The 25,490-nt window shown below is 46.7% G+C and overlaps 1 protein-coding gene across 3 annotated transcripts; it reads right to left on the bottom strand.

Moving 5' to 3' along the window:
- Positions 1-555: 555 nt before the first annotated feature.
- Positions 556-25,203, bottom strand: VCPKMT (valosin containing protein lysine methyltransferase). Of its 3 annotated transcripts, none has more exons than XM_061612612.1 (6): positions 24,798-25,203; positions 24,046-24,156; positions 23,157-23,229; positions 21,214-21,333; positions 20,812-20,916; positions 556-1,138 (listed from the first exon to the last, which is right to left on the bottom strand). In XM_061612612.1, exons 1-6 carry the CDS (start codon positions 25,079-25,081, stop codon positions 956-958), a joined length of 876 nt encoding a protein of 291 aa, XP_061468596.1. In that variant the 5' UTR covers positions 25,082-25,203; the 3' UTR covers positions 556-955. The 3 variants fall into 3 exon arrangements, with proteins under 3 accessions (XP_061468596.1, XP_061468597.1, XP_061468598.1); XM_061612613.1 differs by lacking the exon at positions 556-1,138 and adding an exon at positions 13,531-14,680 and having other exon boundaries at positions 24,798-25,201; XM_061612614.1 differs by lacking the exon at positions 556-1,138 and adding an exon at positions 18,288-19,525 and having other exon boundaries at positions 24,798-25,197.
- Positions 25,204-25,490: the final 287 nt, after the last annotated feature.

Raw genomic sequence — 25,490 nt, 5'->3', positions numbered from 1 at the left:
CAGTGGGGCAGTGGAATCCGCTCCAGATTTTAGTCCAAACTTTCAAGGAGCTGTCCAAGGTGCGCCTGGAGCAGTTTTCACTGCCCTATTGACATGGAGACACCAGCTGCCAGTGCAGGAAAGAAAGGGGGCTCCAGCCTGAGCGCTCCCTCTGGGTAGCAGCTCAGAGCGTTTGGAAAGAAGTGACTTGCTCTTGGCTTCCCCACCGCCACTCCGGTCCCCATGGGGGCTTTGTGCCACCCACACCTGCCAGCTTTGCCTTGGGGACCTTCCCTGAGCTCTGCTTCCTTTCCCCACCACTTGTATGCACTCAGAAGCATCCACCCACCCCCGTGTGGCAGGGCAGGCTTCTATTTAAAATTTCTAAGGACTGGCAAATTTCATCAGTTCTGGCCTGGAAGTACTTCAGCCCTATTCAACTATTTTTCCGTATTTTATTTTAATGCTTTCATGTTGTGTTATTGGTAAGGTTGGATGCCTCTTTGTGTCGTCAAGCATGGCCTCTCAAGATTGCTAATAAAACAATTTTAAAAAGAAAGAGGTGGGTTTCAAGGAGGGATTTGAAAGAGAAAATATATTCTCAGAAGTCTAAGAAAAACTCTCAGGAATCTGAATGTTGTGCCCTGAACTACATTCTAACGTTCTTTTTCTGCACGTGCATATAATTAATCCCGCCCAACCCTGGGGCACCATGTTTACATGTCTTTCATCACCGCCACCAGTGTCCCGTCCTCCTGTTTGTCCATTTGTGACCCTTGGTGACCCTCTTCTGCAAAGTCTACACAAGGCTGTCATCCTGCGCAGTCACTAACAAGGGTCTGTCAGTCCCATTACATTCAGGTTTATTTCAAAGTAAACCTGCGTGGGACTGAGGCTGCAAAGCTCCAACCCTCACAGAAGAGAGGAAAGTCCTGCTTCAGTGCTTTGCTGGAATTGGTTTCTAGAGAGATTCAGATCACTGGGCAGTGCACCCTCTTGTGCGTGCAGGAGCTTGTCCACCGGTCATCCTCAGACCTGCTGTCTCGTGTGCTAGAAATTCCTCACTCCGATAAGCACATAGATAAATCAAGGGCCATCTGCAGGTTCCGCGAGTGCCGACCATTTTGAGAGTGTGGGACATTTCCATATGGTCATTTTCCTGAAAATAGAACCAACATTAAAAGGACAGTCAGAATTATAGGAGGTTGGGCCCAATGTCCTGTAGACCCTGCAGAATTGCGTAGCGGAACGGAGAGTATTGAGCGAGCTTATGTGTGTGTGTCTGAATCTTTGCTAAGATTCTACCTTCCCTGCAAATTAGTCAGACAGAGACTTTAAGCTTTAAAATAAGAAATAACTACTTTATTCTGGAAGTACATGCTTGATAGGAAAGAGTTCTATATCTAGCTAACTAGCTATGCTGGAGCAGCCAGCACTGGTCCCAGTGCTGGCCCTCATGCTGGTTGAGAGGGAGAGACAAAGGAAAGATGTCTGCTCCCCTCTTGAGAGAAAGAAGAAGACTGGAAGGCGGGAAGGAACTGAGATCAACATTCCTTGCATATCAGTCTAGCAAGAAGGAAGAGACAGCAGGAGATCAAAGGACAGGTGTAGCCTAGCAACTAAGAGGTCTCCTCTCTAGCTAAGCCTTTAGCCCCGTGCAGCCTCAACCCACAAGTTGGAGTTGAACCTCATACATTCCAACAAGAATAAGATGCTGCAAGACTGAAGCTGCTCAGCAGAGGAGGGGAAACAGCACCCTGAGTTGTTCATAGTCTCATAGGGCTATCCCTTAGGCTGATTCACCCAAGAAGTCACTCTGTGGCAAGGTTTGAATCAAGAACAGAAATGCCAGCTGGGGGATGTGGTTGTGTGTCGCCACCACAGCCAGCCAGCTGTGGCCAGCTGGAGGCCACCACATCTGCAAGGAGGCTTCTTGATAGCAATAGGCCAGAATGGATCAGATGATACTTCCTAAACTGGCTTCCAGGCTCAGCTTGCTCATTGGATGGAGAAACTCTAGTGGCAAGATTCAATTAAGAGGTCCCACCAGCGCAAGGATTACCACTAGCGCAACAGGACTTTCTCCTTTTCCCCTGCGTACGCACTTCACACCATCCCCAGATCTGCTCTGGAGGTCTGGGGGGAAACCCAGAACAGATTTAGAGGGCGCAAGGGGAAGGAAAGGGGGAGAACGTTCTGTTGTGTGCAGGGAAAATCCTTGTGCTGATGGAACATTCACATAACGTTACATTGAATACCACCCTAGACTTCTGCTCCTGGCTACGGATGACCTGCTTAGGTTTTGGCCTTGTTTTTCTCTCTCCATCCTTGACCTGTCCCAACTTGACACAAACTGAGCCTGAGTCTCTGTCAATCCAGGCAAAATTGCTTTTCAGCTCCAGCTGTACAAATTCAATGCAATCCTCATTCTGATCTCAAACAGAATGTACTCTCCACTCTGACATCCAGTGCAAAGTAGGGCGGGTAGGGCGGGTGGAATAGGTGTCTCTCGGTTTCCCTTTTTTCCACTCTTAAGTTTGGTTCTCCACATTTCCATAACAGCTTGTGATTTTTTAAAAAGAAAAGTCCTTCTGAAAATTCATCAGCATTTTAGTGTGAATTTCTCATAATATGCACATCATTGTAAGCAATTTTTCCTAATATACACATTTCTGCAAAACAATTTTCCCTAATATAAAACATTTTTGTATATTATTTTTACAAATATATGCATGTGTACGCTCATATTACTGTAGTCTATACATAAGATCATAAGAACATAAGAAGAGCCTGCTGGATCAGGCCAGTGGCCCATCTAGTCCAGCATCCTGTTCTCACAGTGGCCAACCAGGTGCCTGGGGGAAGCCCGCAAGCAGGACCCGAGTGCAAGAACACTCTCCCCTCCTGAGGCTTCCGGCAACTGGTTTTCAGAAGCATGCTGCCTCTGACTAGGGTGGCAGAGCACAGCCATCATGGCTAGTAGCCATTGATAGCCCTGTCCTCCATGAATTTGTCTAATCTTCTTTTAAAGCCATCCAAGCTGGCGGCCATTACTGCATCTTGTGGGAGCAAATTCCATAGTTTAACTATGCGCTGAGTAAAGAAGTACTTCCTTTTGTCTGTCCTGAATCTTCCAACATTCAGCTTCTTTGAATGTCCACGAGTTCTAGTATTATGAGAGAGGGAGAAGAACTTTTCTCTGTCCACTTTCACAATGCCATGCATAATTTTATACACTTCTATCATGTGTCCTCTGACCCGCCTTTTCTCTAAACTAAAAAGCCCCAAATGCTGCAACCTTTCCTCGTAAGGGAGTCGCTCCATCCCCTTGATCATTCTGGTTGCCCTCTTCTGAACCTTTTCCAACTCTATAATATCCTTTTTGAGATGAGGCGACCAGAACTGTACACAGTATTCCAAATGCGGCCGCACCATAGATTTATACAACGGCATTACGATATCGTCTGTTTTATTTTCAATACCTTTCCTAATTATTGCTAGCATGGAATTTGCCTTTTTCACAGCTGCCGCACACTGGGTCGACATTTTCATCGTGCTGTCCACTACAACCCCGAGGTCTCTCTCCTGGTCAGTCACTGCCAGTTCAGACCCCATGAGCGTATATGTGAAATTCAGATTTTTTGCTCCAATATGCATAATTTTACACTTGTTTATATTGAATTGCATTTGCCATTTTTCCGCCCATTCACTCAGTTTGGAGAGGTCTTTTTGGAGCTCTTCGCAATCCCTTTTTGTTTTAACAACCCTGAACAATTTAGTGTCGTCAGCAAACTTGGCCACTTCACTGCTCACTCCTAATTCTAGGTCATTAATGAACAAGTTGAAAAGTACAGGTCCCAATACCGATCCTTGAGGGACTCCACTTTCTACAGCCCTCCATTGGGAGAACTGTCCATTTATTCCTACTCTCTGCTTTCTGCTTCTTAATCAATTCCTTATCCACAAGAGGACCTCTCCTCTTATTCCATGACTGCTAAGCTTCCTCAGAAGTCTTTGGTGAGGTACCTTGTCAAACGCTTTTTGAAAGTATAAGTACACTATGTCCACTGGATCACCTCTATCTATATGCTTGTTGACACTCTCAAAGAATTCTAATAGGTTACTGAGACAGGACTTTCCCTTGCAGAAGCCATGCTGGCTCTGCTTCAGCAAAGCTTGTTCTTCTATGTGCTTAGTTAATCTAGCTTTAATAATACTTTCTACCGGTTTTCCAGGGACAGAAGTTAAGCTAACTGGCCTGTAATTTCCGGGATCCCCTCTGGATCCCTTTTTGAAGATTGGCGTTACATTTGCCACTTTCCAGTCCTCAGGCACGGAGGAGGACCCGAGGGACAAGTTACATATTTTAGTTAGCAGATCAGCAATTTCACATTTGAGTTCTTTGAGAACTCTTGGGTGGATGCCATCCGGGCCCGGTGATTTGTCAGTTTTTATATTGTCCATTAAGCCTAGAATTTCCTCTCTCGTTACCGCTATTTGTCTCAGTTCCTCAGAATCCCTTCCTGCAAATGTTAGTTCAGGTTCAGGGATCTGCCCTATATCTTCCACTGTGAAGACAGATGCAAAGAATTCATTTAGCTTCTCTGCAATCTCCTTATCGTTCTTTAGTACACCTTTGACTCCCTTATCATCCAAGGGTCCAATCGCCTCCCTAGATGGTCTCCTGCTTTGAATGTATTTATAGAATTTTTTGTTGTTGGTTTTTATGTTCTTAGCAATGTGCTCCTCAAATTCTTTTTTAGCATCCCTTATTGTCTTCTTGCATTTCTTTTGCCAGAGTTTGTGTTCTTTTTTATTTTCTTCATTTGGACAAGACTTCCATTTTTTGAAGGAAGACTTTTTGCCTCTAAGAGCTTCCTTGACTTTGCTCGTTAACCATGCTGGCATCTTCTTGGCCCTGGCGGTACCTTTTCTGGTCTGCGGTATGCACTCCAGTTGAGCTTCTAATATAGTGTTTTTAAACAACTTCCAAGCATTTTCGAGTGATGTGACCCTCTGGACTTTGTTTTTCAGCTTTCTTTTTACCAGTCCCCTCATTTTTGTGACGTTTCCTCTTTTGAAGTCAAATGTGACCGTGTTGGATTTTCTTGGCAATTGGCCAGTTACATGTATGTTTAATTTAATAGCACTGTGGTCACTGCTCCCAATCGGTTCAACAACACTTACATCTCGCACCAGGTCCCGGTCCCCACTGAGGATTAAGTCCAGGGTTGCCGTCCCTCTGGTCGGTTCCATGACCAACTGGTCTATACATGTTTGTAGATGTTACTTGGTGAAGAACTGCACTGCAGAATTCAGAGAAGGACAAATTTCAAACAATGGCTGTGTTTTGGTTCGCTCATTGTTTTGGAAACTGCAGATTAAATAAGTTCTCCTTTACATGCAAACTGAATCACATTTCTGCCCCATCGTTAGTTGGGGGGCTTGCCCTGGGGATGCTAAGGGACAGCCTGGCCCCATTGTGTGTGTGTGTCCGTTCATGAATGGCCGCTGCTATTGTTGACTTCCTGTTTTCTCTGGACGTTCAGTCTGTGTGGCCTTTTTTCTGCCTCAGAGCTCCTGTTGTCAGGGGCATAGTGGAAAGTATACTCTAGATGCTTGTTAAAGAAATTGATGTTTCTCCTAATTGTCTGTTGGGATCCACCCCCACCGCACCAATCAATTATCAGGCCAAACCACAGCCTATAGGGAATGCTGTCATAAGGAAAAGAAAACTGTAGCAATAAATAAATAAATACTTAAAATGAAAAAGAAAAGAGTGCACATTGTTCTAGCTGCATTTGAAGGAATGCAACTTTTGAGCACCGTGTTCTGTGGGGTTTCTGTCAAGCACTGATACAAGGCAACTCCTCCAAGCCTTTCGTGGTCCTAATCCGTGATGATTACGAAAGCCTGCAGATACCACGCGGGTCCAAGTGCCTGTTGTGAATTCCTTCCACTGCAGGACTGCGCAGAGCGGTAAATCAGCAGCACTGTGATGTGCTAATGGGGGGGGGGAACACAGGCAGAGCATGGCAAAGTAATTAACAAGGGCCTCTTCTTGGGTCTTTATTTATTTACGCATTTCCTTCCTTCCTTTTACAGCCCACCGTCCATCATGCCATGATCCCAGGGTTGATCACAACATAAAGCCTGTGCAACAAATCAAGACCGTCATGGCTATTACGATATTTAAGAACACAAAACAAAATCTCAAATAGAATTCCTTACAGGCAGTTATAAAGAGGCAGGTCATCCTTGAGCACCTGCCCTCATCACCTCGTCCTCTTCCAAAAGCCTCTCTCCAGCTGATGCCTAAAGCTGAACAACATTGGCGCTGGCTGTGCCTCAGAAGGGCGGGTGCTCCATAAAGAGGGGGCCATCACTGAGAAGTGTTGGAGCTCGATGGCAGAGCATCCGCTTTGTGCGCAGGAAGTCCCAGATTCCATCCCCAGAGGCATCTCCAGGTAGCGCTGGGGGAGAACCCTGCCCGAATCCCTGGGGAGCTACTTCCAGCATGTGTAGACAATACTGAGGTTAATGGAGCAATGTCATTGGCCATTGCTTGGTATCAGGCAGCTTCCTAAGTCCGTATTGTTAATTTTGGGGGAAAGAGACATTGCTCAGTGGCAGAGTACCTGCTTTGCATGCAAAAGGTCCCAGGTTCAATACCCAATCCTCTCTGAAATCCTGGAGAGCTGCTGCCAGTCATTGTAGGCATTACTAAGCTAGATTGACTAATCGTCTGACAGTAGCTTCCTGTCATGTACATGAAAGGTTGTCACAGAGAGGAGGGCCGGGATCTCTCCTCAATCATCCCAGAGTGCAGGACATGGAATAATAGGCTCAAGTTGCAGGAAGCCAGATTTTGACTGGACATCAGGAAAAATGTCTCAACAGTTAGAGCCATAAGACAATGGAACCAATTACCTAGAGAGGTAGTGGGCTCTCCGACACTGAGGCAGCTGGACAGCCATCTGTTGGGAATGCTTTGATTTGGATTCCTGCATTGAGCAGGGGGCTGGACTTGATGGCCTTATAGGCCCCTTCCAACTCTTATTCTATGATTCTATGATGTGTTTCTAGCCACGCCCTGGACAATGAACTTCACCAGTGGTGGGACAACAAGAAGGTCCCCCTCCACACCTCTCAAGACCTGGGCAGGCTGGTACAGGACAGGGCATTCCCTCAAATATTTGGGGCTCAAATCATTTAGGACTTGGTATGTTGTGATAGTGCTCTGCACATATTTATTATCTCCTTTATATCCCACCTTCTATATCCTCCAAGGTGGCGTACAGAGCACTTCTCCCCATTTCATCCTCACAACAACTCCCTGAGGTAGGTTAGGCTGAGGGTCAGTGCCTGGCCCAGGATCACCCAGCTTGATGGCTGAATGAGGATTTGAACCCTGGTCTCCTAGGCTCTAGTCCAGCCCTCTAACCCAGCCTTTGAAGGATGGGGTAGGACAGGGCATTCTTCCACAGGTGCACTTCCCCCTGCAGCTGTCAAAAGCCACTTCCCCAAATCACTCTTCTAGGAAGAGACTCTCGGCTGTCCTCTTTTCCATCTGGCCAGCTTAGCCAACAGGTGGGCTGCTCCAAGCAGGCACCCTTTTTATTGTGCATTCATGATGATTTGGGCTCATTATGGCATCGTGGCGATTATACCTGATCCTCCTTTCAATATTTATTTATTTATTTATTTTTAAAACTTATATACCGCCCGACTAGCAATAGCTCTCTGGGCGGTGAACATAAATACAATAAAATACAGGAAAATACAAAAGCATCACAATCTAAAATCAAATTTCACAATCTAAAAACTGCATAACTAAGATCAAATTACAAACATTACCATCATTAAACAAAAAATTAAAATGCCTCGGAGAAGAGAAAGGTTTTAACTTGGCGCCGAAAGGATGATAGGGTCGGCGCCAAGCGCACCTCCTCGGGGAGACTATTCCATAGTTCGGGGGCCACCACTGAGAAGGCCCTTGATCTTGTCACCACCCTCCGGGCCTCCCTATGGGTCGGGACCCGGAGGAGGGCCTTCGTAGCAGACCGTAGTGTACGAGCCGGTTCATAACGGGAGAGGTGTTCCAACAGATATCGTGGTCCCGCGCCGTATAAGGCTTTGTAGGTTAATACCAACACTTTGAATCTGGCCCGGAAGTGTACTGGAAGCCAGTGCAAGCGGGCCAGAACAGGTGTTATATGGTCCAATCGCTTCGTTCTTGTTAGCAGTCTGGCCACTGCATTTTGCACCAGCTGTAGCTTCCGAACCGTCTTCAGAGGTAGCCCTACGTAGAGCGCATTACAGTAATCCAAACGTGAGGTTACCAGAGCATGTACTACTGATGTAAGATCCTCCTTAGTCAGGTAGGGACGTAGCTGGGCTACCAACCGAAGTTGGTAGAACGCATTCTGTGCCACCGAGGCTACATGAGCCTCAAGTGACAGGGAAGAGTCTAGAACGACTCCCAGACTACGAACCTGTTCCTTTAGGGGGAGTGTAACCCCGTCCAGGACAGGATATGTATCCACCATCTGATTGGAGAAACCATCCACCAACAGCATCTCAGTCTTATCAGGATTGAGTCTCAGTTTGTTAGTTCTCATCCAGTCCATTGTCGCGTCCAGGCAACGGTTCAGCACATTGACCGCCTCACTTGAAGAGGATGAAAAGGAGAAGTAGAGCTGCGTGTCATCAGCGTACTAGTGACAACGCACTCCAAAACTCCTGATGACCGCACCCAACGGCTTCATATAGATGTTAAAAAGCATGGGAGACAAAACCGAACCCTGCGGGACCCCACATTGGAGTGCCCATGGTGTCGAGCAATGTTCCCCAAGCACTATCTTCTGGAAACGGCCCGCCAAGTAGGAGCGGAACCACTGCCAAGCAGTGCCTCCAACTCCCAACTCCGCAAGCCTCTCCAGAAGGATACCATGGTCGATGGTATCAAAAGCCGCTGAGAGATCAAGGAGAATCAGCAGAGTTACACTCCCTCTGTCTCTTTCCCGGCATAGGTCATCAAACAGGGCAACCAAGTCCGTCTCAGTGCCAAAACCGGGCCTAAAACCGGATTGAAACAGATCTAGATAATCGGTTTCATCCAAGAGCACCTGGAGCTGGTCAGCAACCACTCGTTCCAACTGTTTGTTGTTGTTGTTATGTGCCTTCAGGTCGACTATGACTTATGGTGACCCTATGAATCAGCGACCTCCAAGAGCATCTGATATAAACCACCCTGTTCAGATCTTGTAAGTTCAGGTCTGTTGCTTCCTTTATGGAATCAATCCATCTCATTTGGCCTTCCTCTTTTTCTACTCCCTTCTGTTTTTCCCAGCATTATTATCTTTTCTAGTGAATCATGTCTTCTCATGATGTGTCCAAAGTATGATAACCTCAGTTTCATCATTTTAGCTTCTAGTGATAGTTCTGGTTTAATTTGTTCTAACACCCAATTATTTGTCCTTTTCACAGTCCATGGTATGCGCAAAGCTCTCCCCCGACACCACATTTCAAATGAGTTGATTTTTCTCTTATCCACTTTTGTCACTGCCCAACTTTCACATCCATACATAGAGATCGGGAATATCATGGTCTGAATGATCCTGACTTTGGTGTTCAGTGATACATCTTTGCATTTGAGGACCTTTTCTAGTTCTCTCAAGTACTACTTTGTTTCCATTTGGGAAATGTCCTGTCGCTTCTTGCTCAAATTCCATAACTTTTTATACCACAAATGGTCCAGTTTATTTAGTTTTTTGACCCACTTTTGTTGTGCTATCACACAGGAGTGCCCAATCGTCTGGTGACATTGGGGAAGTATCACAGAACAACATAACAGAACGGAAAGATGTGTGGACATTCCCGTTTAAATATGCCGCTAATGCACTATTATGGTATCAATGACATGTTGCAAAATACAGGTGCAAAAACAGCATAAGTCTGGGGAAAGTAAGGCTGACTTTATTGTGTGGGATGAAGAGTTTTGGTGATCATATATGTCACTGGGTGTTTCCAGGTTGTACATTTTCAAGTGGGATTCAATCACGTACTGGCAAATTCAGCCTATGCAGTTAAAGTGGATTTAGCAGTCTTGCACAATAAACCCACCTCCCTGCAAAATCAGACTGTTTGTAGTAAGGAAACGTATGAGGAAATGGACTGCAAAGTGTGTGGTAACCACTGCTTGATGCAATGTCACATAACCTCCATGCAAATAAACCAGAATCGATGCTCAATAACCAGCCAACATACAAACTAATCAGGATTGATGCTAAATAAAGAGATTGCCAGAAGCAACCACTGTTTACTTGGATCCTGAGGATTGTTTGTTTTTAGACATGCCCTCATTTGTACTACTGCAAAGATGGAATTGGTCAGTGGTGGGTGATGTGGTCAAATGGGGGACAGGCACTTTGGGACTAAGACATGCAGCAGTCACTTGACTGCTTCCTTCTCATTCATGCTTGCGCATATCTGCACACACACAAAACTGACAGATGAGCCGCAAAAGCTTCCCTCTTTTCCAAAAGGAAAACCCAGTATTTATAATGAGGTTCATGCCACATCCAACTTTACATCACTTTCGGGGCTGCTCCATCCCTCTAATCTTTTAAGACTCTGGACAAAGTAGAAACTGGCTCTAAGTTTAATGCCAGTGGTAAATATTAGAATTTAAGTGGAGTTTTACCTGCAATTGATGATTTTCAGCTCAGGGGCAGACATAGGCTCCTTAGTCTTATGGGAAGCCCCCACGTTCCAGACATGGAGCCCAGTTTGGCAATTGCACCATATAGCAGAGCTTTTTTGATGAGCACAACCTTTCACAGCCCTCTTCTGAATTTTGCATGAGGCACACCATTAGCTAATGTTCCACGAATGCAAGGGCATGTGTCTCTGATTCAAAGGTTCCCCAGGAGTGGCATAAATATCCAGCTCATGGTGACAATTAACAGAGGGCCTCAGCTAATGATGTAGCCCACTTTCCCTAGGCCAACAACAATGCTTCATGATGGTCTCTTTGTGATCCTCACTTTGATGGGAAGTTTGGAGTGTATCGCCAGTGGTCTTGCAGGGGTGCCTTTTGCAATGAACGATCTGCTGAAAGCTAAAATAAATCAAAAGCCTTGGCTGATGGGTGTTGGCAGACACTGTCAGCACAAAACCGAGTGGTCTGCTGTTTATGGGTGTCTGGTTTTGTGGGTGGGTGGAAGTTTGGAAGAGCAAACACGGGTGGGTGGAACGGAAGGGGGCTGTGGAAGGAAGAGCTGGGAGTCTCTGGACAAGATGAAAACACTCCGCTGCACTGTCTGCAGCCTCCAAACGTCGCCCCCCTCTCTGATTCATTGCAAACCTCCTTTGACTCTGGCTGATTTGCACATTTCATTTCTTTTAGGAGTAAGCCCAAAGGTGAATTACAAACACACTGCTGTGAGAGTGGTAGAGGCAATTTTGCTGCTTTGAAAGCAAACTGGTTGCTGTTCCATGGTGAAAAAGAGAAAGAAGAAAGCTTGTTCAAAGTGGTAGATCTGAAGTGAGGAATATCCATTTATGGAAGGCCCCTATTGGCTGGTGCCCAATGTCATCACAAACCCATCTTCCTGTTCCAGTCCCCAGAAAAATTGTGCAAATGTTGTCGGGTTTCTGTTTGTTTGTTAATTCCATGGAGCAGCCTTTGCCAAGCTGTTGCCCTACAGATGTTTTGGATGACAACTCTCATCAGCCCCAGCCAGCATCTGGAAGGTGTCAGTTTGGCAAAGGCAACCATACAGGAAGGAGAGGAAGAATGTGGGCTCCTGCTAGGAGGAAGGGCAGGATATAAATTTAATCAATCAAACAAACAAACATGCGTTCAGTTCAGTTCAGTTCTGTACATTTTATTTTTTGTTTCAGTGGAAATGTTCAGATCACCTGACTGTCCTACCCAGGTCCCAAATGCAGACTCCCCAGCAGACCCGAGTGTTGTTGACACTCTTTGTGGCTGTTACACCGTATCTTAGCCCTCATGTTCATAAGCTCCTGGCTTTTGTCGGCACATATAGAGATCTGTGTGCTGTGAACAAGAGAGTCTATTCTTTCTGACATGTAATCTGACAGCCCTCAGGGCGGGGCGAGGAGGAGACTGGGCCATGGGCAGACAATGGACCAAGGGGACCACATGCGTCTTGTTCAAAAGATCTCATCGACTCCCGCCTATGACAAAGAGCATGTACTTGATTGTCTGACGCACCCTGAGCCATACAAACAAGAAACTCTTGCAGAGTCTGTTTCCAGACTGGTATTGCCAACACATGACTCTGTGAGTGCTGATGATTGCACAGATCAGGAAGCTTTACGCGGTACAGCACCAAGCATCTGAGTGCAATTTCATGAATGAAGGAAAGAAGTAGGAATGGAAGGATCTGTAATATTTGATTCTCCCACTTTCTAATTTTTCCAGTCTTAAACTCAGTTCTGCAGTAATGTGGAATTAAAAAAAAATCCTCATGAAAATTCTTAAGTATTTTAGTGTGAATTTCTCCTAATAACACATTTTTGTATGCAGTTTTGACTAATGGACACATTTTATCAAGCAATTCCACTACACTGCATTTGTGTATGTTGCATTGTTATGCACACTTTCCCCTAATGCATGCATTTTTGTGAAATGAAGAACTGTGTTGCAGAATTCAGATAAAGTGTGAATTTGGAAGGATTGCTGTGTTTCAGTTCTCATACCGCTTGGAAATTGCAAATTTGATAGAGTTCAGCTTTAAATGCAAACAAATTTCTCCCCTATCTCTAGAAGGAAGGAAATATTATTGTGGGCAATGCAAAAGCCTGAGGGATTTACGTTAGTTGAGGAGGCTTTAGGGAACCCACTTCCACCTGCTCATGTATTAACATCTACTTTGGAGGCCCTACTCTGGGTACCCCCCCTTCAAAGATAATGCTGGTGACATGGCTATGGGGGAGAGGGGCTTTGCTCGTGGAGCCCCACTTGTGGAATTCACCCTATATAGAGGTTCACAAGTCACTTTGTGATCTACTAGGCCATGGATGAAGAGTCTTTGGCCAGTGGGCCAAATCTGGCCCTTGGAGGGTTTCTCTGTGTTGCCCAGGGCCTCTCATTCTCTGCCCCCCCCTCACTGGCCTCCATTCTGGCTGTGTAGGAAGGGGCTCCTTTTCCTCCATAGCTAACAGTGAAATGCAGCCAATTGGACGTGTGGGCCCCCAATTTGTATTAGGAGCTTGGCATGGCGACTTAGGGGGCTTTACCCAGTTACCCCCAGTGAGGACCCGATCTGCATTTTTAGGGCCATGAAGGGCAGCTGTAGAGTGGAGGAGAGGCAGGAGACAGACAACAGCTGGTCCGTGGCATGGGGTGTGATGCACCAGGGGACATCTCTACAAGTCGCATTTTGAACGGAAGGCTCATCAGTGTGGCTGTTTTATTTATTTATTTGTTTAATTTGTATCCCGCCCTCCCTCCCAGCAGGAGCCCAGGGCGGCAAACAAAGCACTAAAACACTTTAAAACATCATAAAAACAGATCTTAAAATACATTAAAACAAAACAGCATTAAAAACATTTTTTTAAAAAAAACTGTTTTGAGCAGTTCCCGTCCATTGCAAGGAAAAGCACCCAGAATTGCACACAATGGATTGCGGTCTCTGTTCATTCATGACTGGGAAGGAGAGGGATTCGGATTCTCTTGTCTCGGGCCAGCCCTGGGAGCAGCCAGCGCTCTTCGCCCTGTAAACCGTGACAGTAAGCAGGGTTGGCAGAGGAGAGAGTGCCTGGAAAGAACGATGCGCCTGTGGGTTGCTCCAACTCGGGATGTCTTGACATTTCCATTCAGTAAACACTTTGATGTTTTCTCTGCTACTTAACTGCTGACTGCCAAAAGCTAATAAATGCCTCCCATTTTCATCTATGGTAGGAGGCTGCAAACTTTATGCCTTCGGAGAAGGCTTTCCACATTAACTCGTCTGCAGAGGATATCCCCACCCACCTACACACATGGTGAGTGTTGTGGAAGATTCCAGGGCCTCACCATTGCCCCTTGGTTTTATGTATGATTAAAAACACACACCTTTTTTCTTTGCAAATACAACAGGAGGAGAGAGAAATAGGAGTGGCATTAACAATAAAAACGTTCCATCAGTCCTGAGTCAAGCATACAGCAGCCCAAGTATAACAGCCTGCATGCAGATGGTATTTTTACTCCTGCAGCAGACATTTTTAAAAATGCTTTTCCTGCCCCAGCGGTCATGCCATTTCGGTCTCGCTAAATTTCACACAGCAGGAGAAGAAATCCGGCAGAGAAAAGGAAGTGAGACGGGCAAAAGGAAACAAGGAGGAGCCTAGAAGCCGCCTCACACGACTGCAACAAGGCTGGGAGCAAGTCCTGCACATCCTTTGATCTTCCCATTTCTGCAGGAACCACATCTGCAAGGAACACGCTTGTGATAGTCAAACTGGCTTGAATTCTGCCGAGGTCCAAACGGGAGAGGAATCGAGCAGACAAAAGCTCCGTTGTCTGTTTGATGCCTGCCTTGAATTATTGGAAACAAAGTTCCCAGGGCCAGGCCCACAAGATCACAGCGCACTGGGGGTGGGGGTCCATCCTGCAGGCAGACTGGGCAGCCCCCTAATCAAGAAAGGGCTTTGAGGTGAGATTCAGTTTTAGACCAATGGAACCTACCTAGGAGACAACAAAGATGATCAGGGGACTGGAAACAAAGCCCTATGAAGAGAGACTGAAAGAACTGGGCAAGTTTAGCCTGAAGAAGAGAAGACTGAGGGGAGATATGATAGCACTCTTCAAGTACATGAAAGGTTGTCACATAGAGGAGGGCCGGGATCTCTTCTCAATTGTCCCAGAGTGCAGGACACAGAATAATGGGCTCAAGTTGCAGGTAGCCAGATTTCGACTGGATATCAGGAAAAACCTCCTAGCTGTTAGAGCCATACGACAATGGAACCAATGACCTAGAGAGGTAGTGGGCTCTCCGACACTGGAGGCCTTCAAGAGGCAGCTGGACAGCCACCTGTCAGGAATGCTTTGATTTGGATTCCTGCATTGCGCAGGGGGTTGGACTCGATGGCCTTATAGGCCCCTTCCAACTCTACTATTCTATGATTCTAAGCAGTCTTATACTGAGTCAGACCACTGGCCCATCGCACTCAGTGTTGTCCACACTGACAGGCAGCACCTCTTCAGGCTTTCAGGCAGGGTGACCCTCCCAGTCCAACCTGGATATGCCAGGGACTGAACCTTCCGCTGCAAAGCAGGTGGTCTACCATTGGAGCTATGGCCATCCTAAGAGCAGCCCCGCTGGATCAGACCAAAGGGGGCTCATCTAGTTCTGCAGCCTGTTCTCACAGTGGCCAGCCGGATGCTCTAGTGAGAAGCCCGTAGGCATGCGCTGGGGGCAACAGCACGCTCTCCACTCATGGTTCTCAGCCGCTGGTATTCAAAGGCATACTGCCTCCAACAGTGGAAGGAGAACATGGCTGTATTCTCAATGGTAAGAGCTTTCTTGGACTTACACCTGTCTATGGCCTCTATGGGGGTGGGAAGGGGTTAGAATGTCCTTCCCTCCAGATCATATCACAATCCTTTATAAAAATTCTCTTTTAAAAGCCCTTTATGCTAATAGTCATTCCCACCATTCACAGAAGACCTTCACAAGAGCCGACCTCCTGGATAAGGCCAACACCCTGTTCTTGCAGTGGCCACCCAGATGCCTCTTTTGGGAAGCTTAAAAGCAGGACCTGAGCACAGCAGAACTCTCCCGTGTGCTTCCCAGCAACCTGCACGTTTAAGTAAAGTCACCAATCGCCTTTCTGTTTTAGTGATGCAGCGCAAAACGAGCCACGAGGAAAGCTGCCCTGTTTGAACAAGTCTCAGTCCCCCATGTCTGGACCGGGCACAAATAATTCCTGTGCAGTTACTGGGGGGGGGGGAAGAGAGAAGAGCTGCTTTAATGCACAAGTGCCAGCACTGGGAGATTGACAACTGAGGAAATGCAGTCACAGTTCTACAATAGCACCTCGGAAAAAAAGAAACCTTTCAGCTGGTTGAACAATCATCCCCACTCCCCAGAGAAGCCCAGTTCTAGGAGGCACGTTTGCTGTGTATTTTCAGCTCAGGACACCAACGTACAACGGCGATGATGCTTGCTATGGAAGAGGCACCACCGGCTAAACTGGTAAAAACATTTGTAGTGGTATTAGGCAGGTTCTATTTCTCTGGAAAGTTGTTACCTTTAAGGTGGGGGCGGCGGCAGAGGTGGGAGAGGCTAGAATAGGACTGTTATCTTACACTGCCCCCTTCTGGGTAGGGACGGGTGAGAAATTTGTTCACAAATTCAGTCCCCAAGCCAACAGGCGGACCGAAACACAGCTTTCCTTTGAAATGGATACTTCTCTGAATTTTGCAAGGCAGCTCTCTAGCCAAAGAAGGCAACCAAAATGCATATAAGCAAACAGCGTGTGCAGAGATGAGTTATATTAGTAAAAAAGTGCAAGTATGCATTCTGTTGGGGGAAATTGCTTGCATTAGTGCATATACTTGGCAAAATTATGTACAAATATTTGTGTATTAGAAGAAATGTGCATCAAAATGTGTACTAATTCTTGTGTGGATTTGTGGAAACAGGGTGAGGTGAGCTTACAATTGAAAAGATGAGAAACTGTGAGAAGACAAAACTGACGATTGGCCCATCGCTAGTTCTGGTTGGGAGAAACTCGCTACCAAACTACACTAACGAAATGAAGCTCCCTTGTCCTACTCTGCTTGAAGTTTGGTCTTCTGGGTTCAACTTGAGTTTGGAACCAGATGCAGGAAAGATCAAACCAACAATCTAAATGAGATACAAAACCAGGGCATATTTATGAGAGGAAATGCCTCTCTTTCTCTCTCTCTCTTATACACACCACATATTTGCTTAAGATGTGCACATGCTAATTTATATGCACATATGTGAATTAATAAATTTAAATATAATTGGAATACATTTCATCCTATTGGGGAAGGCTATGATCAGTGAACCTGCGATTTTGGCTCAATGCTGCCCAGGTGTCCACTTCTGACAGTCAGCTTCAAAGGTCCTGCAGGAATACCTTCTTAAAATTCTTTTATCTTTCAATGGGACTTGGACCAAACAGCCCTTCAATCAGAGGACTGTGTTCTGTAAAATAGATCACGTGGCCACCCTACGTACAATTGCCTTGGCTGTGGCAAATGGGTAATCTGAATTGTTCACCACAAAGAAAGCAGAACAAGCCTTTTTTCTATGACCCAACATGTGCTTCTGAAGACCTTTTCACAAACATCTGAAGCTGTACAGAAGTCAGGCCTATGGACCCATTTGATCTGCCCACTGTGGTCACCCCAGGCTGGCAGTGGCTCTCCCAGGTCTCAGGCAGGGGTCTTCTCTAATGCTTTTGTGGAGCAGCCAACGTGGTACTCTTGGGCTCCAACTCGGTCAGCCAATGGTCAGGGATGATGGGAGTTGGGAGTCCAACATCTGGAGGGCACCATGCTGGCTCCCTCTGCCCAGTTGCTTAAGAGCCTTTTTAGTGGCAATCCCTGGTTGAACTCAGAACCTCCTACATCAGCATTCCCATTGCTGGAGCCCTCTGGATGCTTTGGACTACAACTCCCATCAGCCCCTGGCAGAACACTCTTAAGTTGGGGAAGGCTGTCTTACATGCAGGGCCTGAACTGTGCTACCAAACTGTAGCCCCTCCCTCCGGGACCGCAGGTGCATTTCCCACGCTGTGGCAATCCAAGGATTAACAACAGCCTTTGCTACGCTGCACCCAGCACTTCTCACGCAGCACCAAAGCCCATCCTTGTCGGCACACGGCTCTGTTTGCTACAGCTCCGTGCAGGACTGGCTTCTGCTCAGACGAAAGCGGCAGAGCTGGGTCATAAACCAGCAGCAGAAGCTTCTGGGGCTGCCTAAGTGTTCAAGTGTTCTCTTACAAAGGGCTGCATAGCCATGAAGGGACCAGGCTGCAGCTCACAGAAGGTCTCCAGTTCAAACCTCACCCTGCCACGAATACAACCAATTACCTTAGGGCAGGAATGGGGGACCTGATGTCCCAGCAACATCTGCAAGGCCATAGGTTCCTCATCCTTGATTTGGGGAAAACCTCACTGCATTAGGAGAATTCTCTTTATTCTTTCCTTGGAGGCGTCTTTCCAATACAGTTTTACTTCAGTGGCAGCAGGAACATCTCAAATCGTACTGTGAGCTCAGGGAACTTGGGGGTGGGAGACGTGACTCTTCAAGAATCCATTAGGAACAAGAGTTTAATAAATAATTATATTTACATAACAAGATTCCTAAGAAACTGTTACTAACAAAGCAGATTGTTCACTCAAAAGCTGGAAAATGTGTGCAAACACACACACTAAGCCACCCACATGTGTTACACATTTGTGTTCCCTGGATTCACAAGTCTTCCTTTCTTCTTCTGCCACCAGCTCTCTCGTAGTGGAACACCCAGAGCCTTGAGTTTGTGTTTGTAGCTCACTCAAGGAAACAGACTGCATGCCTCATCTTAGTACGTAGGAGACTGCTTGACGATCCACTGTTGCCAAAGAGATGCTCTACAAAGAGCTCTTCCGGGTTATTTGCACTTCCAATTATTTCCTCCCCAGCTCCCAGAGAATCAGAAAAGTGCATCAGAGACGTTGTCATGATGGAAATTTATGGAAAACATTAAGAAGCAACCATCTTGGCTGAAACTAATAAGAGTGATAGTTTCTTGCTCCCTACAGAGCATACTTTCAAAAGAGGGTATCGGCCTCCCTACATAAATCCCTCGTCAGCATAAACCAGGGGCAGCTGATGCAGTGCCTTCGGTTGTTGCTGCACTACAACTCTCTCAAACCATGAACAGAAGTGTAGTGGCAAATTCAGAAGAGCAGGGTCTCTTCGTGACAGTCACAGCCACACCACTTCTAAGATTATCCAGCCTTCTAAGATTACAGACTAATCTGGGCTTGCCTGAATACTGCTTTCTGCTTCGCTATCACTGTCACCATTTGACTGCCCTTTCTGTCAGAGATACTGCTTGAGTTACTGAATTCATTAGCTACGTGTTTATCTCCTGCTGCTTCCAAACTGCTTAATGATGTAGGTGGAATGCTATCATCAGGATTCACAGCCTCTTCTGCAATTACAGTATTCTTACTCTCCACAAATTGTCTTGGCTTTTTAAGTAGGAGCTAATAAAAGCTTCCTTGCAATTGGCACTCAATGGGGCTTGCATAACTGACTCAAAAAGCCCTACAGCAATAATGAACAACACAAACTTCCAAAAAACTGCTCAGGGCATAGGCTTCCATCCGCCCATTCTCTTTCGCTGGGGCCTGTTTTTCCTAAATGAAGGAATTTACACTCTCAAAGCAGGCCACTCATTTTGCACAGGAATGTTTAGCCCTTTTGAACTTTGCCACCTTCAAGAAGGTAGGAAGGGATTTTTCCACTCCTTTCTCCTATGTCCCTGTGTCACCTCCTTCCACACATACCTAGGATTTTAGAAAAAGACAGGGGTTTTAGCCCATTCAGGTAGCTTTTTTCATCATCATCATCACCATTATGCTGTAAGGTAGGGAACTTCCATTGCTGAGTTTTCCTTCTTGACTGCCATAATAAGACTCAGGGTACTTGCTTTGGGGCAGAGCATATGAGTTTTAGGGGGAAACTTAAGCGTGGAAATTCCTGACCTTAGCCTCTAGGCTGCACCACACACACATTCTTAGCATATTCACTTCCATTTCATCTTACCATACATACATATACATGTCATTAAACACTGAAACACCATCTCTCTCTCTCTCTCTCTCTCTCTCACACACACACACACACACACACTTTCCCTCCCCACCCTCCTCCTCCTTCTCCCTTACCTGGCTTTGGGCTGGAACCACGTATCTTCCCCTCCCCCCTTTTTTGCTGCTGGTTTGAGAATGAGATCCTTGGTAATGCTTTCTCCCACAAAAACAGATGTCCCCAGAAGCCAATCAGCATGAAAGGGGAGTATGTTAGAAGAATCTTCTCAGTGGTTGACTCACCTCCTTTCACTCTGATTGGCTCCAGGACCAAGGAAGCATGTTAGATGATTCTTCTCAGTGGCCAACACACTCCCCTTTCATGCTAATTAGCTTGCAGGATGCTGGAGATGTACAGACCCTGCTGGGACCTTGCTCCCCAAAAAGTAAGGGGTTAAAGACCTCCCAACCCCCTGGATGACTACACTCCTGTCCACGACTATATTTGTGCTCCTGTCAGCCCTAGCAACAGCTGGAGGGCACCGCATTGGCTATCCTGGCCTAAACCATACTTGCTACATCTGCACCAATGGAACCCAGGGCTCCCTCAGAAACAGTAATTTGAAAACACGGTTTAAAGTGAATTAGCAAACCATAGTTATAAAAAACCTGGCTAGTATAACATGGCTAGCATAACTGCATATGTAATGCTAGGCCATGGTTAAGGTAAATAAGGGAAGGGGGATTTGCATCTGAGTAAGAAGAGGAAGGGGGTGTGCAACCCTCAACCTGGCTCCCAGCTTGAAAGCTATTTTGGAGGCAGCCAGCATTCCATCTGCACTGAGCCAATGATTATCCTTAACAGGTCTGCAGTGAGGAGGGAGAAATTAAGTTTTGTGGGAGCTTAAACTCATAATGTAGACAGAATTCAATCTTTTTTTTTAAAAGCACCTTGTACTGCACTGGCTCCAAAGAATGAAAGGCTTTCTGTACCCGTGAACAGAAACTGAGCCACTGTCAGGACCGTTACAGTGACCACCTACCGTTTTCTTCCTTCTGATGACGAATATATGAATGTCCTCACTCCGGTACTCCTCATCATGGTCATCTAGGGGAACCTTTTCCAGATCAAAATCCCTCTGAACAAGCTGTGATGTAAAAAAAAGGGTTAAAACTGCTAAAATGTCCTTTGCCTCATTCAGTTCTGTGCCTCCCATGACCTCCCCAGAGGAATTACACTATTTGTGTAGCAATAATTCTGGGACTCTGACCTTGGAATCTCGCCACAGACATTCTGAGAACCTAACAAGAGTTCTGCAAGATCAGACAAAAGGTCTAGCTAGTCCAGCATCCTGTTCCCCACTGGTTCTCTTGGGGTACTTCCAGGCTTTTTCCCACAACAACAAGGGCTCCTCCAAGACATTCTCCATTGTAAGATGACTTACTTCAAAGTATCTCTTCTCCACTTCTGGGTTTTTTCCCATAGTCCTTTCTTCATAGCAGCAAAAGATGCAGGTATCAGGGCCAGCCAGGTCCTTCAGAGTCTTGAGCAATGGCTCCAATGACTACCCGTGAAACAAAAAGCATTTGCCATTTAGCCTCATTTCGCACTTGTAATACTTTAGCAGGTAAAGGACTAAGCCAGATGGTACTAAAAGCTTAGGCACTTTCCACCTGGATTGCTACATTTCACAATCACCAGTTATTTTGAGGGCTGATTCACACACCCAGTTCCATGGAATAAATCACCTGCCAATTAATTGGAACCTCTCAGTTGCTTCAGTGTAACAGGTGGGAATGAAAGACAAGGTGAAAGTGCTAGCAACTCTGAGGAAGCTCAAGGGCTACTGACCCCGGATGAATGATCATGTGAACTGTAGGAGGGCTGTTATCTCAAAATTGCCTCCTAAAATTTATCACCCTATTTGCAGCTGGAAAAATTGAGTTTGGTGGGTGGTTCTGCATTTCACCAAATATTTTCTTATTATAAAATTCTCTTCTGAGAAATTTCGGCTCAGTTCCTACAGAATGAAGCTATATTGTTAGTTCATACCAGTGGATAAAAGCAGCAAAAATAAGGCTAAAGAGAAGTGGAACAATTACAGGCAAGAGTTTTGGAGGGAACCTGGAAAAGGAAGCTCTCAAATTTCTTATAAATATTGGCTGCATTCTACTTCTCTCTAGGGAGCAGAGTCGTTTTTATTGATATTAGTGGATTTATTATGTGCCCTTCAGCCTAGGGTCCCAGGGAAGGTTGTTCTCAGATTTATCAACCCAGTCAATCATGAAGGTAGTCTGGTATTTTTTGCTCATATACACAGAAACTCTTCTAAAATAACAGCCTTTAAACATGCAAAGTATTTTGTAAAATTGCAAGAGCCCTATTAAGTAATTATTATGTGGCAGGTAGCGTGTTGAACCAGAACTGGGGAGACCCAGGTTTAAATCCTGACTCATGGACCTCACTGCATGCGCACGGGCCAGTCACTATCACCTAGCCTAGCCTTTGCCAACCTGGAGTCCACAAGATGTTTTGGACTACAACTCCCATCAGCCTCAGCCAGCCCAGCCAGATGATGCTAGGGCAGAAGAGAGCTGTAGTCCAAAACACCAGCTGAAGGCCAACCTAGTCTAAACCAATTGCACAGGACTGTTGTGAGGATAAAACAAGGAGTGCACCCAAATCTCCTTGATCTTAGGATAGCCTCAAGAATCAGCTAATGAAATAGGATAGTGTTTGCCTAGAGATCAAATTCCAGACATTTCCCTGCCTCTAACACCACATGAAAGCTGGGAACTACAGTTCTGAGAGAGGGTCTGTTAGACCTTAACAATACCTGGAACACGTGTGGGTGGGTGGGTGGAGACACCAGGATGCCTCCTCAATGAGAAAGTTGATACCAGTACCTCGAAATATATTATAAAGCTTTTTAAAAATTATTTCAAATCAACTCATTTGAAATGTGGTGTTGGAGGAGAGCTTTGCGCATACCATGGACTGCAAAAAAGACAAGTAATTGGGTGTTAGAACAAATTAAACCAGAACTATCACTAGAAGCTAAAATGATGAAACGGAGGTTATCATACTTTGGACACTTAATGAGAAGACGTGATTCACTAGAAAAGACAATAATGCTGGGAAAAACAGAAGGGAGTAGAAAAAGAGGAAGGCCAAACAGATGGATTGATTCCATAAAGGAAGCCACAGACCTGAACTTAGAAGATCTGAACAGGGTGGTTCATGACAGATGCTATTGGAGGTCGCTGATTCATAGGGTCGCCATAAGTCGTAATCAACGTGAAGGCACATGACAACAAAAAGCTTTTTCCTAAGTCATTATTACCTTAACTTGGGGGGAGGGAAGAAGAGAATAAATAAGTGATTTACCTCCTCATAGTAAATGCAGTCTGCCATCAGGATATAATCAGGTGTGGGAAGGAAGTCTGTTATGTCTTCACCCCTAGACAAGAAATAGAGAAGGATGCAACTCTCACAACACGAAAAGAACTTTTGGTTTTATTTGTGCCCTGATGTACAAAGAACACTGGCTCCCAAAGCATCTTTATAATTAAAATGCACAGGAAAATCCCATTCTAACTGAGGTCATATAGGTATGTGTGGGGCAGTCTTCTGCCCACCCCACCCCCCAGGCAGTTGATGACACAGGCCAGGCCAGCCTCCACCAACCTGGAATCCTTCAGACATTCCAAAACGGCAAAGGCTGGTCCAGGCTCTTCCCTCCACAGGAAGGGAGCAGAATGATGCTGGGGCTGGTGGAAGGTACAGAGGCCAATCTACGGGAGCAGCCCCCTGTGTCAATATCTCCATTTATTTCAACTTTTAACCATCTCACTCCCATCTCAAGGCTTGAGGTGGGTATGTACTTACTGCCTTCAAGTCGATTCTGACTTATGGCGACCCTATGAATAGGGTTTTCATGAGGCTGAGAGGCAGTGACTGGCCCAAGGTCACCCAGTGCGCTTCATGGCTGTGTGGGGATTTGAACCCTGGCCTCCCAGGTCACAGTCCGACACCTTAACCACTACACCACACCAAACCTTTAAAACTTCCAATATACATAAAATGTGAAGTCAGCATGGAACAGCTGAAGTAAATCAAAAGCAAGCCCAAGTTTGTGTGCTATCTGTGACTTTGTGCCACAGACCTCAAACCCATTTAAGTTTCAGTCTCTCTGATTAAAATTGGCCCCCATTCTCTAAAACTGGTTTGCGCTCTCTGGAGGATTTCTGAAGTTATGGAACAAGTTCATACGAACCATTTCAGTATCTTGGCTTCAATGGAACCTGTGATAAGATGCCGATTATTCTCGATGTTCATTTTCAGCAGATCCTGAACTTCCTCGAGATCCGTAACTGTAACATTTGCCCTATGAAAGAGGTGGAGGGCCGTTTCAAGGCGCTTCATGGCCCGCCGCAATGCAAGCGAGCACATGCGTTGTTCACACCCCTCAATTCAGTTAAGAAGTTTTGTTTGCAACCAAGATCTTGCCAGAGGAACAGCGCTTAAAACTCGGCACATAAAACCACACACAACCCAGGAGCAGAGGGGGGTTGAAGGGGTAGGAACCCTATAGGAGCATAAAAGGGGTTGGGTGTTTCTGGAAAGTGGGGCAGGGAACACCCAAATGCTGGAAGCAGAGGAAGAGGAGGTGGAGGAAGAGTGGGCCTGATCAGTCTGGCAACACTATGGCGCGGGACCCCCGTGGGGGGGCGTGGGAGAAAGGCGGCCCCCATACGCGACAGGCCCTGCCCCTGAAGCAGGCTCGCCCCCGTCCTTTCTCTAAGAGGGGTCTTTGAAACAGCAGCAGGGTAGGCAGAGATCCCACAGGTGAAGCTTTCCTCGCTACGGCCACGCAGCGTCCCCTGTTGAATCCCCGCCTGTCAAGGGCTACAGGTACGGCCGTGGCTGCCAAGCCTCGCCGATTCCCCTGAGCTGCCCGGTGATGAGGGGACGCGGCGGCGAGGGCGAAGCCAGCCTCGCTACGCTGCCTTGCCTTGCCCGACGTACCCGAGGGTGGCGGCCATGAGGCCCACGAGGCCGGTGCCGGCTCCCAGCTCGAGCACGGCCTTGCGGCGGAGAGGGAGGCCCGCGGGGGGAAGCCGCTGCTCCCCTCCGCCGCCGGCCGCCGCGCTCTTCTCCAGGAAGCGGGCGAGCACCAAGGCGGCGTCCCACACCACCGAGCCCGTCCCGCCGGCCGAGCGCTGCGCCAGCCGCAGAGTCGAAGAGCCGTCCCGGCGAGCCAGCGCCCGCTCGAACAGCAGCCTGGCCGCCGCCTCCGCCGGGGAAGACATCGGCGCCTCCAGGCCGCCTCCTCACGCACCGCCGCCACGGAGGGAGGAAAGAGCGAGCGAGCCGGCGCCTCCAGCGGAGCGGCGGCCTCCGGAGCTGCCGGCCGGCCTCCACAGCTAGCGAGCGCCTCCGCCCTCGGGAAGGAGGGGACGACAGTCGCACTCATTACTGCGGGGAGTTTCGACGGGAAAACAACTACAAAAATGCATCGTCCTCATCCTCATTATGTCATTTTCCCGCCGCATGGTGCACTGAAGCTCACATGCAGTCAGTAATAATGCACACCGCACCAGGGAAATTTACAGCCTTTAGTGTTTTAAAATGTTTCTAGAGCTTTAAAACTGCGTCGTTTTGGCGCTTTGTTGTTCACCGCCCTGGCCACCTTTGAGAAGAAAGGCGGAATAAAATCAT

Source organism: Rhineura floridana, chromosome 2 (genome assembly GCF_030035675.1).
Source record: "Rhineura floridana isolate rRhiFlo1 chromosome 2, rRhiFlo1.hap2, whole genome shotgun sequence".
Lineage (NCBI taxonomy): Eukaryota > Metazoa > Chordata > Lepidosauria > Squamata > Rhineuridae > Rhineura > Rhineura floridana.
The sequence above is the reverse complement of the archived record's forward strand: the minus strand, read 5'-3'. Positions and strand labels throughout refer to the sequence as shown.

Excerpts from the sequence above, each read along its gene's own strand:
- VCPKMT (XM_061612612.1), bottom strand. The coding sequence starts at position 25,081 with ATGTCTTCCCCGGCGGAGGCGGCGGCCAGGCTGCTGTTCGAGCGGGCG. Across the intron at positions 24,157-24,797 it reads CTCATGGCCGCCACCCTCGG|GGCAAATGTTACAGTTACGG; the intron begins GTACGTCGGGCA and ends CCTCTTTCATAG. Across the intron at positions 21,334-23,156 it reads ACTGCATTTACTATGAGGAG|TCATTGGAGCCATTGCTCAA; the intron begins GTAAATCACTTA and ends TTTCACGGGTAG.